Raw genomic sequence first — 15,026 nt, forward strand, 5'->3', positions numbered from 1 at the left:
AACACAGGGATGCATTAAATGCATTTTTTATTGCGCTGATAAATTATGTACTTTGATTTAAAAAATCAAAATGTTCAGAATCCTTGGTGTTAGGTACTTTGTAACATAATCCAATTTCAGAGCCCCAAATTGAAACAGTAGCTTGGACGCCGGCAACGAATGAATCCTGAGGCGTTAAATTAGATTCTTTTTTTTTTTTTTCCTGCTTTGCATTGCATGAGCGGATTGTTTCTGAGCTGTAATTTTGGCAGAGGTATACAGGAGCACAGAGCTGCAATGAAATGAATGGGACATTTCCGCACCTACAGGCTGGACATCGACATTGGCCAGGACCAGTCCGTTCCCAATGGTCTGGTTGGTCAGCCTGTTCTCGATCGCGGTCTCTTGCAACAGCACATCCGTGGCGTATTTGTACATGAGCAAAGCTTGGCAAGTGTACCTGGATGTGGGAGAAACCATATTGAAACACAGTGGAAAATCCAAGACGATGTGGGGGTCATACCAGTTACCAGCCCAGACTTACCGTTGACTACTACTCTGTCCTGACTGAGAGTCACTGTTAGCTAGCTGGACACTGGAAAATACAAAGCAGGGAGATCACACTGACATTAGAACACTTCAGAAAAGCACACAAATACATAAGACTGAGACATAGGAATATGGCTCTCACCTCACATCAATAACGTAAACAGCGTATGTCCAGTTTTGAAATGTTTGATTAAGCTGTAATAAAATAAAGATGCAATAAGTAATTAATTGAATATCTCTGTATAATGAAGAAATAGCATATACAAAAGGCACGCATGTTGACAATAAACACGCTATGTATAAGTATTGTATTTTAAAGTATATGAGTACTATCTTACCCAAAATGTTACAGTTCTCTCTACCTCCAGTTCTCGTGCCAGGGTGTCTTTTATAATAAATGAGACCCTGTAGAAAAGTCCCTCTGTGAATGGAAGGAAATCAGTTCAGTCCATTACTTTCAATGATATTGAGTTTTGGGGAAATTCAGGACTATTTAAATTCATTTTCTGTGTTGCATAGCAGGAGCACAAAGGTAGAGCACAAATTATCTTTAATGATATTAAAGCATTACTATGAATAACAAGCAATTAATCAGGAATGGTGAATAAAATGTGAATATTTTGTAACACAAAAACGAAATCATGTTTTATTAAATAACAGACAATGGCAAGAAAAAATATCACTGAGATAACATGAAACAACTTTGAATTCTTAGGTCATATTGACATTAATAAAGGCTTGATCTACTAAAAAGTATGCACCACTGTATCTATAAATATCACTTCACTCATCTTCTGCTATGCCACACAGCCATCACAAGATGGCTCCCGAGCAGCATTTGTTGTTAGTGCCCAACTACAATACATCTCTATTGTCATGCCAAGGCCATTCTTAGGAGACTTCAGTACACAAATCCTGCACTGTCATTACACAGTCTGTTACAGACACATCTTCCGATTTTCTACTTGGGATGAAATGTAATGAAACAGCACAGGCTGTGCCTAACTTCTTGTTTGAATATGATTACATCCAGTGTAAGCCATGAAGAGTAATTTCACATAAGATTTGATATAAGAAAGCTCTGTGCATTTCTGTTCTGGGAAAACAGAATCGAAAAGTCTCCTAAGAAACATGAACAATGTAACTTGGAATCACAAGTGGGTAAAGCACCCATTTTGGAAGAGAATGACAGCTTTCAACTTTGCCGTGTCTAAAGCCATTGATTGGGAAACTACATTCCATGTTAGCATCAAACTGCCCCATGATCATCAACCCGCTTCAATCAGCTCACCAAAGGGACAGAGAGATTTTTTTACCGCCAATATCCCATCATCACTACCACTCAAAGCAGACAGTCTACACCAAAGAAGTGATTTGTTTGTATCTTAGTTCTAAGGCTACAGTGTTATTACAAAACATACTGTTCCCTGTTGAAAGTCCACACAGACATGAAAAATGAAAGCGAGCTTTACACTGGCACGATGTGAGTTCAGGGATGCCTGCTGTGATCCCATTGGTGGCTCTTGTGGGCAGACTGCCAATGACAGCATTGATTCCTCTGGGTGTGGTGGACAGAGGGATTGGCCCCTTTGTGGGGACAAAAGACTGGTATGTTGAGGCCATGTGTGATGAGGGAGACGGACGTGTCTCTGACTTGCTCAGGGTGGTCTGAACCACAGTCGGGCTTTGCCAGTGCATACTGCTTGCTGATGAACTTGTGACAAAAAATGGCCAATTGGAGGTCGAAACAAGCTTGTCACCCAGTGTCTCGTCTTTTCGGTGACCATCCAAAAAAAGCTCTGGTTGGGCTGAAGTGGTCATGTGTTCAGTCTGCAGGGGCTCCATGGTCCAGGACAGGTCTTCTTCAGCACCAGCAGGGTGAATAGGCTGGGGCTGGCCAATGCTGTGAGCGGAGGTTTGGAGGAACGCTGCCATTGGTTCAGTGGGCCGCACGGCGTCTGACCCTGCACCCGCCGCACTTTCAGTGCCAAGAAACGACGTTGCTCTCAGAGGGGGGGTTGTGAGAGTGAACAGCTTCTCTTCTTCTGAACGAGGGGGGCGCGTCATCGCACGGTCAAAGGAGGACGACTCCGAGCTGCCAGAGACGGTCGCCCTTGACCTGAAGGTCATGCTTGAGCGCAGCTCAGACAGTGAGTCGTGTGTGCTTGCATGAGTCACGGTGCCAAAAGCCGCACATGAGGCTGTCAAAGCCAATCCGTTACCGTCAGCATGTGGCTGAGGCTCACGGGAAAAGCCATCACTATATGCCGACACGCTACTGACATCTGGCTCTGAAATAGCTGGGGCGGTGTTTATCAGAGAGGAGGCATGTCTTATTTCTGAGGGATACAAGAACTTGTCAGCAGCGACCGAGGTGGCCTGCTGCCTGTGGTGAGACACAGATGGCTCCACGAGTTTGTCGGAATGGATGGACTGTAAGTGGGGGGTTCCTGATACGGAGGGGGAAGAGCCACTTGAAAGTGACATCTTGACTTCTGCATGGCTTGAATAACTTTCCATCCCTCCAGCCTCTTTCTGCTCTGCAATCACTGAGGCATTCACTAACTCCGAGAAAGAGTTCTCTGGTACAGAGCTGCTTGTGGAGACATAAGGGGGAGGGCTAAATGTGGGCAATATATCCATTCTCCCTTCTCTCCTTTGGGAGACTATATTAAAAGGTGAGGACTGAAATATGGCCCAGTTGTCTGTGGAGGCTGTTATGGCATTGTGTATTGGTTCAGTGATGTAACTGACAGATATATGGTCAGAATGGGACAGGCCTCTCAGATCAGAATCTGTGGGATCACTGCTGTTGTGTCCCTTCGAGCCGCTGAACAGTGTTTCTGGAAAAGCATTTACACGGAACTGCACTGGGGCCAAAGGTGAGTCTAACGTGGAATCCCCAGCTTGTGCTGACATTATCACCACAGTGCTGCTGTCCTGGTCTGAGGTCACTGCACTGAGAGGCTGAGAGCTGCTTATCTCAGAATGACCGAATGTGAATGGCAGCAGCGATGGAAAGATGTGATCACCATAGTCTTTTTCAGGAGGAGAATGGTGTCTTTCCACAGAGCCAGGAGTCAGAACTGGGGAGAAATTGGTGAGGTGCGACAGGGATGATGGATTGGGCCTTGAAGCCTCTATCATTAATAAGTCACTTTGAAACTCCACGGCTGGCATCAAAATAGCCTCTGAGCTTCCCGGGTGAGGCTTCTCAGTTTGAGGAGACAGAGCGTGTGTTGCATTGTTAAGCAGCTCGGCATCAGCTCCCGCACTGAAGATGGGAGAGAATGAAGAAGCAGTCTCTGTCACAGCTGAGGAGGAATATGTTTTTAGTGGAGAGCGGGGTCTCTCAAAACGGTCCGAGAAGGCGGTGGTCTGATCTGACAGCCTTTCCTCCGTGGAAATGGTTGGCACCGCTTCTGCCTCTGAGTGGGGCTGCACATCATTGCTGAGTGCCGGTCCCGGGAGCACAGAGCTCTGTGGGCATGCGCCTGCAGGAGGCAGTAATGGCTCCAGCGAGGGTGGTACGTGATGCGGGTGCACGCGAGTGCTCATCACTGGTGTTTGCCCACTGATCCCGTCGGGCTCCGGCAGATCCGTTTGCACACCTGTCTCTCCTGGCACTCGGCTGAAAGGACGGACTGGCGTCCAGCTGCTCACCACGGTTGGCTCCGGGGCTTCTGCCAACGAGGCCCAGGGTGTAAGTGTGTCTGATTGATTGTGCAAATGTTCCTCTCTCTGGGCAGGCCCTGTCCCAGGGCCTGGGTTCTCTGTGGAGACACTAGGAGTGCTCCGTGAAGACCCGTGTGAGGCAGTGCCCAGACTTTCATCCAGAGAGTAGGGAGACTCAAAATCATACAAACTGAAGGGTTCTTCCCCCAAGTCATAGATGAACGGGTCAATACCAGACGAGTAGTCCAGGGGTTCGGTCCAGTTCATGGTGCCGTTCTTGGCATCTGCTGTCGGGGCCCAGTGCGGTGCCAGCGGCTTGTTCTTACGGTTGCTGAGTGCAGCCACCTGGAACGACTCCACGCCCTCACTCTTGTTCTGGAGGTCCATCTGTTGCCATGGGAGTGCCACCTCCGGATTAATCGTGTCCTTGGACATGAGGATTGTTTTCCTAGCAACGGACAGTGTTGTGGCCACCTTGCTCCTCTGGGATGCGTTCGTCACGGCTGTTGTCTGTGGAGCTGGTGGCTTTGTCAGATAGATCACAGGATGTTCTGGTGGCCGAGTGATGGGTTCAGGTTTCTTCCTTACGGGCCATATCAGTGGGGTGGAGATCATGCCCAGGGAGGTTTTGGAGGTCCGCGGACCAGCGATGACGTGAGGTCGGGCATGTGGGGTTGTGGAGGGGGCCCCTAATTCGCTAAGCCGGACCATAAGCCACAGAGCGGCTGCTCTCTCTTTCTCTGCCCCCATCAAAATCAGTCATCGCCAAAAGGAAGGAGTCAAAGCAAGTTATTTGTTTTTTTAAAGTATGCTAGCAAGAATATTTCATTGATATTTCATTTGATGAACTCTGTACAGCCTTAAAGACTGAACCTATAAAAAGTGAAAGGTGCCCACACAAATAATCAGTAATACTTTATCTGAATATTCTGTATTACGGCATATAGCATTTCATCATGCCACCTAAAATGATCAATAAACACTCGGCACCTGTCCCTAATGGCAGCTTAGTTATTACAGAATAAACCTGGTCTGATAATTGGCACAATTTTACTGAAAGATTTATGGCATCTAATGCCATCTTAATGGAGAGAGTATGACATTGCTATGACATTGACAAAAAGCTTTCTGGGGAGAAAAGGAATATTTGCATGTTGTGTTTCAGGGTACAGGTTAGTTGCGTAAAGCAGGAGGCAGTTAAGAGATTCATGGAGAAAAAAATATTTTAACAATCAAGAGAGGCAAAACCAAATCTTTCTTACCCTGAAAAACGATGTTAATGGCAGCCATGTTAGTAGTAGTAGTAATGGTAGTAGTAGCAGCAGCAGCAGCAGCAGCAGCAGCAGCAGTAGTAGTAGTAGTGACGGTGGTAGTAGGAGAAGTGTCTGAGACAGTAGAGTCTGAAACAGTAGTGTCTGAGGGAGCAGTGGTATCAGAAACTGCCAGCAAGAGTAAAAAATGACAAGTGACACATGTTAGTGATAGTTGTTAGTCACAAAGACAACATAGCATATAGACTTGTACAGACAAAAGGGAAACTCTGTGGAATATAGATGGTTAAAAAGTTAATATCAATATCAACCCTCACACTGTACAGCAAACTTGGATGACACATTGTCAAATGTGTCACAGTTCTTTGTAGACCAGAACTGATTACCAGAATACTACAAAGTTTGAAGATGTGGATTATCTTTTAGTATTGCTTTGTTGATCAATGCTAAGTTAAACAAGGCTTTCTTACCCTGTGACATGCTGTTAGTTTCAGGCGTGTTAGTTGTGGCAGGAGATGAAACAGTAGTGGTTTCAGACAATGTCGCTACCAAGAACAGTGAGAGCAACAACAAAAAAAGAATCAAGATGCAGCACATAAAACCATACAATGATAGCAGTAAAATGTGAAAGCATTTATGTTCCTGGAATGGATAGAGTAAACCATTGAAAAGCCTAGACACTTGCTTTCCAGCCTGATCCTATTGGAAAGTTCCTATTAGGCCGTGGATAGTGTTTGCTTTCAACTCATTCTTTGCACACAAAAGAACTGCCACAAATCCATTTCCCCTGAGAACACACAAGGTAAGAGAAAATGAATCCATCTTACCATTGGCCAGGCTGGTGAGTGGAAGGGAGTTAGTAGAGGTGGCTGCTGATGTAATGAATTGCGTAACTGGTGACAAGGACAGCAAATGTGAACTAAATGGTTTGAAAAAGTAAATGGATACACATACACGAAGTAAGCCATGCTATGAGTACAGAATGGGGGAGAAGATGCCCATGCAGGTTTTTCATGTTTCACATTTGAGGATGCAGGAAAAAAAGTTCATAGTTAAGTATTTAAGATACCAAAATCGACAATGGACAAAATTTACAATCTAACGTATACTGTCACATCAGGCCATACCAGCATTTTTCTGAAGGCAAGAATCAAAACATGCACTGCACTAATGTAAGCCATATGATCATGACCTTTCATGCAATTATAATTATATTCTGAAAATACAGTTATTTACTGTATTTATCTGAAAATATATTCACTATATTCTACTATATCTGAGCTATTAATTTAGCCAACGGTGTCATTTAAGTAAAAGACAGTTGGAGCTGTGCAGGGCCAAAGTGACAAAACCTTTAGAAGAGTTATCTTACCACTGGTAGAGCTGGTGGTTACTGACATGCTAGTTGTGATGGTAGATAATGTAGAAGTGGACTGAACTGGTGATACAGACAGCGGATGTAAGGCCAATGGTTTGAAAGAGTGAGAAGGCAACATAACATGTAACATTCCACAAGAACTGTTGATAAGGGTTATGGTTATGGATATGGGAAATGACAGCAGTATAAGATTACGGCTGAGAGGGACATTTCATTCTAAAATGGTTAACCATACAGGTTAATTTGAGAAGTTCCACACAGATAAAAGAATGTGTTTTTGGAATCTGGAAAGACTGAACCTTACCATCTGTTGAGCTGCTGGTTAGAGGCATGCTAGTAGTGGTTGCAGTTGAGGTGGTAATGGACTGAACTGGTGATAAGGACAGCACACAGGAGCAGAACAGTTTGCAACAGACAATAACAAAGGCAAATAGTCCATGCCATGCAGTGGATGACATTCATGTTTATGGATATATGTGATAGATGGACAAACATTCATATCAGATTGAGGAGTGATGAGAGAATTACAGTAAGTATTTAACATTGGCTCTGCTTTGCTCAGGTCCACAGAAGAGACTTTTGCTGCTTTTGCTGGGTAACAATACTCTTGGGGGCTTGATCTCTTGTATGTCATCAAGTGTTATTACAGCACTACTTATCTACAAAGCCAGTACTGCTTACTACATTGGTTAAACTCATGACCACAGTGCTGAAAATTATATCAGACTAAGAACCTTGCTCAGTTAGCTTGGCAGGCTGGTGATGCCTTCTAATGGTATTTGACTGATAGTAGTAAAAAGTAGTAAAAAACAAGTACGTAGTAAAAAGATTCTAATACTATGCATCTGATCATTGTGCCAGATCAAATCTACATTTACATTGTCCTTTTCAAAACAAATAAACAAAATACCTTAACAATCAGGGTGGCCATAATAGTTAATGGGTTACATAAAAGTTATTTTAGTGTGGAATTAGTGTAGTTCCATCACTGTAATACCATTAGCATTTAGTGAACTATTAAAAAGTTAATGGTCAGGTGAGGACCTCTCTATATTGATTACATCAACAGAATGTCAGTATAGTGTCAAGGTCACATTTCTCACTCCACAGAAATACAGATGATTTACCAAAACACTACAACAACATAGGCTCAAAACAACCAAAGTGATGCTTACCGCTTGTTGTTGGATTAGTATTGATCGTGTTAGTGGTGACAATTGATGTTGAAGTTAATGTTGCTGGTTGCAGGGATGGAAAAAAGGTTACATATGAATTAAATGAATGCAGGGTGAAGCATAAAGAAAGATTACTTATAGAGCTAAAGCACAGCAGTGTTCTTCACAAACACATCAAGAGCAATGTGCATTTAAATCAGAATAAAATAGTTAAACAGCCTTATTTTCTCAGACACTCAAGTGTTTACAGCAAAATAAAAGAACATACAGCACTTTTCTGAAAGCAAGATTCCCCACTGTCTAGCAAAAACACTTCAAAGACATGGCACTCAGTGTCAGATGCAAAGACGTTTCTCTGAAGCAGACGACTGTCCAAATGCTTCCTGTCTGATAACTCTCTGCCAGGAGTGCTCACTGCTGTGGTTTACCAAAATCTTAAAGCCTATGTTCATCTCTGCTTATCAGCATGTCTATAAAAAACATCAAAAGATATGAACCCTTACATAGACCGCGGTACAAATCCCCCCCAAGCACTGATCCTAGATGGTGTTTCAGCTTTTTCACACAACTGTTATGGGTTCATCTGCTGTGAGGCAGAATCTACAAGAACCCCGGGTTACAGTGATTGCACCTCAGTGAATGGCGCCATTCTAGTGAATGCTACCCAGCAGAGCTCAGACACCAAAGTACTCAGAACTGAAGACATCTGTATGGGAACACAGAAAACCACAGCCTCTACTGTGAGCACTGATTCTCAAAAGCGATTGACTGCTTTGTGCAATGCCACTTTCTTTCCTTCTGTTGCAGTGAGTGATGGGCCTATCTCTCTTGGCGGTTTTACTGAGTGCCAAAGCTTTTCGGCCAATGACAGCATTGAGACTGTCCACAACTGAGGCAAGCACTGCCCAAGAATGGCAAAGCTGAGGATGAAGTCAGACTGTACTGGGTTCAGTGTTGTGTGTTGCTGGGGTTACGGAGTCTGGCATATCCTGTTGGATGAAGTGGTGACTTTATTTTTCGGAAGGTTCTGAGTCATAGAGCCCGAGGCAATATTTCTCAGTGTGTTGTCAATAAGATCTAATGTTGGCAATTAAAAACAGCTTAGTTCAACTTCAGGTCAGCATAGAGATCATCTAGATCTGACAGACTCTTCAAATATCTACTGTACTCCAGAATCACCCAAGGAAAGACACTTGACAGAGGCCCTACTGCTAATAACTGATAACACTGCAAATTGTGTACATCTGTTCTAACCCAGTTTTCTTGCAATATTGAGTAATTATATTATCCCTCAAAATACATGAAGAAGCTCAGTCCTAAAGTGTTATCACTGTTTACCACCAGGGAAAATTCTCCCCCTACTCACTTTGACCCCTCAGGTCCAAATTATTAATTTATTAATACTGTTTATATAATGCCCTACTATTTGTGAAGGGTTCTCGTAGGACATTGCTAAATGAAATGTGATCTATATTGCACTCATAGACATGTGACAGTTCTTTTGTTGACAGCACTATATCCAGTAAAATTAGCTTGATTGATTGGTTAGCGTCAATGTGTCAGGCACACACTATCGCTTCAGTTTGAAAAGGAGACTGCTGGAGATCCTCTTGACTCTATGGTGAGATGTAATATGAGGATATGATGAAATATGAGAACACACAGCAGAGGCAGGGTTAAATGTTGCCTTGTCCACAGAGATCCACAGAAGACCTTTGTATACTGCGCAGCCCAGCATTATAAAGTCCAGGCACACTCAGCTACTGCTTGAACTGAAGGGGAAATTGTGACTGAGCTCTGTGACATTCAGTACAACAGCCTTCTACAAACCCCACCCTCTGGAGCATTAATGTTTCAGGTCTTTTTGTACAGTATCTTCATTTTCTATAGAAATAAAGAAGAGTCCACACAAGTAGGGACTCGAAATACAACGTTAAGGGCTCAAGCAGGAGAACACAAAAACTGTTTGCCTTCCAGGACTGGAGCTGAAGAACACTTGTGGGAACAAGCGACATGATGATCTAGGCAGTTAAAACATAAATTATCGCAACCTCGTCTCACAGCCCAAACATCAACATCTGATGACTCAGCGTAAGATGCTAATAAATCTTTTTGGAACAACTAACATTCACATGATACAACTAAAATGTCAAAAAGGTCATGTTGAAACATCACTCAGACTGGTCAGGCGACAGACAGTGACAGTTTGGCTGTGAGATTAGACTGATTATTGAACGGACACCCTGGAACAACTTTAAACTTTTGCAAAGCCAAGTAATATTTTGTCTGTAGACAACTTAATTAAATTCTACATAGAGTTTGGATCATAACATTTTCAGTTTTGTTTGGAGCTATTTACTAGAATCAAAATGTGTCAAAATCTAAAAAAACAAAAAACAAATCAAATAATATGAATTATGAAGTTGTTCCAGGAAACTACTGAGTTCTTAAAATATCTGCTGTTTAGTAGAACATAGTTAGGTACAAGAGTCATCTGCAGAATTGCACCATTCAAACTGACCAAGCAGAGGTGACAGCATTAATAAAACCGGCTTCAACACTGTCAGGACACACAGTACTGAGATGCCATAATTAAACCAGGAAATAAATGCATTGAACAGTAACATATGGTGTAAACCTTTCCATTTACAAGAAAACATGTCTAATGAATGCTAAAATGAATACAATAAAAGCACTGTAAAGTGGATCAATAATAATATTCACGGTATGAGTTTAAAATATTTTGTACATGTGTACAATATATTACAATATGTAAAAGTATTATATGATTTAAAAGATTTAAGATAACACCCAATAAAATGTGTAGGGCCTTGTATCTGTGTAGTTACACATGTAGTACACAAGTACACCTTGTTACTTATGTAAAAATGGTGTGGAAAGCCCCCAGCACCAGCAATTATTACATGTATCTACATACAAAGACGTTACAAAGTAGCTACACAGGCACAAGGACTGTGACATCATTCATGTTTTTCCTTCTAGCTTTTTGTCCTACCTGGGCAGCCTAGTCCAGAGGAAACACAGCTGCTGGTGACAGAGGTGAGCGTAGGTGTGGCAGTACCTTAAATGTAGATAAAAAAATAAGTCACACAACTGAAATACAAAAATGAGAAATACTTGTAAATGCTTATTTGATAAGTGATTGACCCCTTACTCCAAGGAAAACTGTATTTATGTAAATGTAATAATAAACCACAAACTGCTCAGACATGTTCTCTTTATGTTACCAGGCAATGAGTAATTGATAACACCAAAAATAACAGAAGCAAAACTTGATACCATTACAGGAATACTGTTTGGCCCACATAACAAGGTGCATGCATGCACACATGCACCTACCCACCTAGACACACACACACACACACACACAGACAGCCAGACATTCTTCTATTAAAAAAAAACATCAGAGAATATGTTCATATTCAGCCCTTCATCGATGTAATTATTCAAGCGTCAAGTCTGCATATGATATAATTGAAACCACACTGAAAGCCAGAATAGCTGATCCCCTCTTACTCAGTAGCACATATCTGATCAAAAGTGCCATGACTTTATTGCACAGTGTTGATAACCTGGACATGAAAGGCACTGTGACACTGGCACTTCATTAAATAATCAAAGAGAATAAACAGGGACAAGGAGGAATGCATCTGGAATTTGATCGTTGCAAATGTCACTTAGTTCAAAAGGTTTTGATCTAAATTCCACTATGTTTTGAAGGCGTGCCCAGGAATGGGACTTCTTTCCTGGAGAAATATTCCGAACAGCGCTCAGGAGGTGAATCCATCTTTGTCTTTTTAATCAAAGTAATGAAATCCTCCAGAAAGCACTCACTGTTCTCTTTATACATCATCAAGCTAGCATAGTACCGCAGACAATAAGTCCTATTCTAACTGGAGCACCAGTATCTATGATGCATAGCATTTTGTGACTCTTACAGTGTTTCTATGGCGTGAAAATGAGAGTCTGTGAACCTGTCCAGATTAAAATGCCAGTAAAGGCATCTGTTTGGAACAGTATGGGAAGCCCAGATGACTAATCCTCTCAGAGAGCATGTACTTTACTGCCAATGACCATAGAACCAGAGTCCAGTACAAAACACATGTAAGGCCCCCTCCTGTGGCTGTGGATACACTGTAAAAGGCAAATGGGGCTCTATGAGAAAAAAGAATCCCAGGGGAAAGATTTGGGCTGCACGAACTGTGGGTTTAAAAGGCAGTATTGTAAGCCCCGCTGGCTTGATGTGCACTCAGTAAGTGCAACTAGACACCTCCTCATGTACCAGCAGTCTGGTCTGGGAGCCATTTTAGTGCTGTACTGTAAAAGTTCTAAGAGCGCAGTACCCCACAGAGGCACCCGCAGCTCTGGCTTTTTAGTGTGCCTGCATGTTCAGGGTCCCAGGCCCCTGCCCAGGCTTGCCCACTGGCAGTGGATGCTGCTGTGTTATGTCACAGTGACCGTGTGTTCTCCACAAGAGGGGTGGAAAAAACCCCGCCCGCTACAGGGCCGAGAGGGGTGGGCACGAAGTTCCACTGGAGTGCATCCATGCAGACAGCGTGTCGCTCACTGAGCTCACAAAGAGACCAAAAGTAGCTCAGATAGAGTGACAGAGAGGGAGAGGAAGAGAGAGGGAAAAAGAGAAAGAAGGGGAAAGAGAAAGCAAGAGAGAGAAGAGAGCAAAAAAAGAGGGAGAGAGAAAGAGACTACAGCTCTTTTCTCACACCTGCCCAGCAGCAGCAGTGCTTGCTGGCCTCAAGTTTGGCCTCTTGAGCAGTATCCTAAGACATGTCTAGGTGACGCAAGTTAAGGTTGGTCATATGTAGCTGCTTAAGCTGTCTGTATATGTCTGGAATTTGTAGCAGTTCTATGGCTACCCCTCTGCATTAGCCGGTGCTGATAGAATATTTATTATGAATAATGAAAAGAAAAAAAACTGGCAACTACCTCGCTAATATTTACAACCCTCTAGTGATAAATGTAAATGTAAATGTAAATGTAAATGTAAATGATAACACACTGAAACTGCCAGTCACCATCAAGAGAGCTGCGTACTCCGTGAATGAGCAAATAAGTGAGTGAATGAGTGAGTGAGTGAATGAGAAAGTGAGTAAGTGAATTAGCAAATGAGGAAGTGAGTGAGTGAGGGTTGCTTTCTCAATTTTACCAAAAAGGCAAACATGCTATTTTTCCACACATAAATATGCTCCATTCTGAGATTCCCTCAAATGATCAGATAAGGTAAATGGCCATCAACAGGATGTAGCAGCAATCATCTAAAACCACAGATGCTTCAAGGGTGCTCTTCAGTGTGTTAGGAGTTAGTTTTTGTTGAACTGAAGTCATGATCAATGATTGCACAATCATAAGTCATCAGGGCTGTGTTCAGTTACTTCTCATTTTTTGTCTTCCATGATATAGATATTGTAAATTCTACCAAAACAGACCATTTCAATGGCATCTGTCCATGTTCTATGTCTTCCTGACATCAATTGAAGGATTAGCCAAAAGCAATTGAGACCATCTGCTTGACATTCTACTCCTAAAAGCTGGAAAGATGTGAAACAACAGTTCTCAGATTACAGCTGAAATGCTATGATCTGCTGTCTGAGAGTAACAGCAAATGAGAGAGCCACTTTCTGCTACAACACCACAGACAGTGGAGTTTAACCGTCCAACTTTTCAAATTTCACCCCAACATCCTGGCCAGATGGTGATATGTAAACATGGCCAATAATTACAGTTCAACTGTAACAGATATACATTATTGAAAATAATATGGTTGAGGAATTAAACTGTTTTAATCCGGCACCATTATGCACACACATTCTTATCAGCATGCGAGTCTTCAACAGCCATCAAACCATGAGCAGCTCTGCAAAGCAAGCAGGTTGTTAGAAGCACTCACCACTAGATGGCGCAGTTGTTGTTAAATGTATGCAATTTGGGTAACAGACTGTGAAAAGAAGATGAAAAATTAATAGACTTTTTACAGAAATCAGCTTAAGCAATTAATTGAATGCAACACCAGCCAAGGTAATGTATTTCAAAACTTGAAGCCAAAGCATTAATATATTAAGAACAATCTGAATAATATCTGAATCTGTGATTCAAGAAAAATGTACATGGAAAATGAACTTAAAAAAGTAAAGCACTGGAGGTCTTTTAAAATAATAGAGCAATATTTTTTCTTATTGCCTTTGAAAATTTGAATAGTTTCTTCAAGTACAGGCTTATGAGCTTATATTGGGATCACAACAAGACTGAAAACCTTCCAATATTGTGTGTCCATGTACCAGATAGAAACAGAGCTAAACCTACATGTGACATGCAAATGGGAAGCAGTGCCGTGTCACAGTTGTCCTCAGTGGCACTGCTCTTGTATTGTGTACATACTGACTTTGCACAAACTCCCATTTCCGCTGTCAGCCTGTGAATCATTTGGCATTTAACGTGTGCAAACAGAGAACTTAAAGATGGTGATTGTTGCCAGTATTTGCAGCTAATGAAAGCACATGGAAACACTGGGCTTCAAAGCTCCATGAAAGAGCAGAAAAACAACATGCTTATTTTTGGAAGGTTCTGAGTCATGTTATTGTGGTGTGGCTGGGAGATTACAGTAGCTCCAATTACAAAAATCTGAAGATTCATCGAAACAAATTGCAGTGGTGAATCTTGCCACTGTATTATCCAAAAGGTAGTATTCTCTACTGGAAATATTTCATTTTAAACAGGGAAAAAACCTATTTTTGAATAAATTTTCTGAAGCTTGCCAATGTTCCCCTTTTCACTCTTACTGATGAGGACTATAATAGATGGTGAACATCCTCAAATGTAATCCCAAGCTGAACACTTGAAAAATCTTCAGAAAGCAGATGTGTGGCAAGTCCTCCTTTGAGACATTTCTATCCACCTCTGCCAATGTGTGTAAATGTCAACACTTGACCTTGCGCTCCATGGTGCTTAACCCCCGTTTCTTAT

General features: G+C 42.2%; 1 protein-coding gene across 2 annotated transcripts in view; it reads right to left on the reverse strand.

The window, feature by feature from the left end:
* The window catches only part of adgrg6 (adhesion G protein-coupled receptor G6), a 50,246-nt gene that overhangs the window by 16,438 nt on the left and 18,782 nt on the right, over window positions 1–15,026 (reverse strand). Inside the window, exons 5-10 of one of the 2 annotated variants that reach the window (XM_036549774.1) lie at window positions 13,954–14,001; window positions 11,044–11,109; window positions 867–949; window positions 671–723; window positions 524–574; window positions 303–439 (exon numbers count right to left, since the gene is read on the reverse strand). In XM_036549774.1, the coding sequence (XP_036405667.1) occupies window positions 303–439; window positions 524–574; window positions 671–723; window positions 867–949; window positions 11,044–11,109; window positions 13,954–14,001 (438 nt within the window). The remainder of the gene's footprint in view (window positions 1–302; window positions 440–523; window positions 575–670; window positions 724–866; window positions 950–11,043; window positions 11,110–13,953; window positions 14,002–15,026) is intronic. The other variant, XM_036549775.1, reaches the window with a different exon arrangement.

The sequence above is a fragment of the Megalops cyprinoides genome, chromosome 17, assembly GCF_013368585.1.
Source record: "Megalops cyprinoides isolate fMegCyp1 chromosome 17, fMegCyp1.pri, whole genome shotgun sequence".
Lineage (NCBI taxonomy): Eukaryota > Metazoa > Chordata > Actinopteri > Elopiformes > Megalopidae > Megalops > Megalops cyprinoides.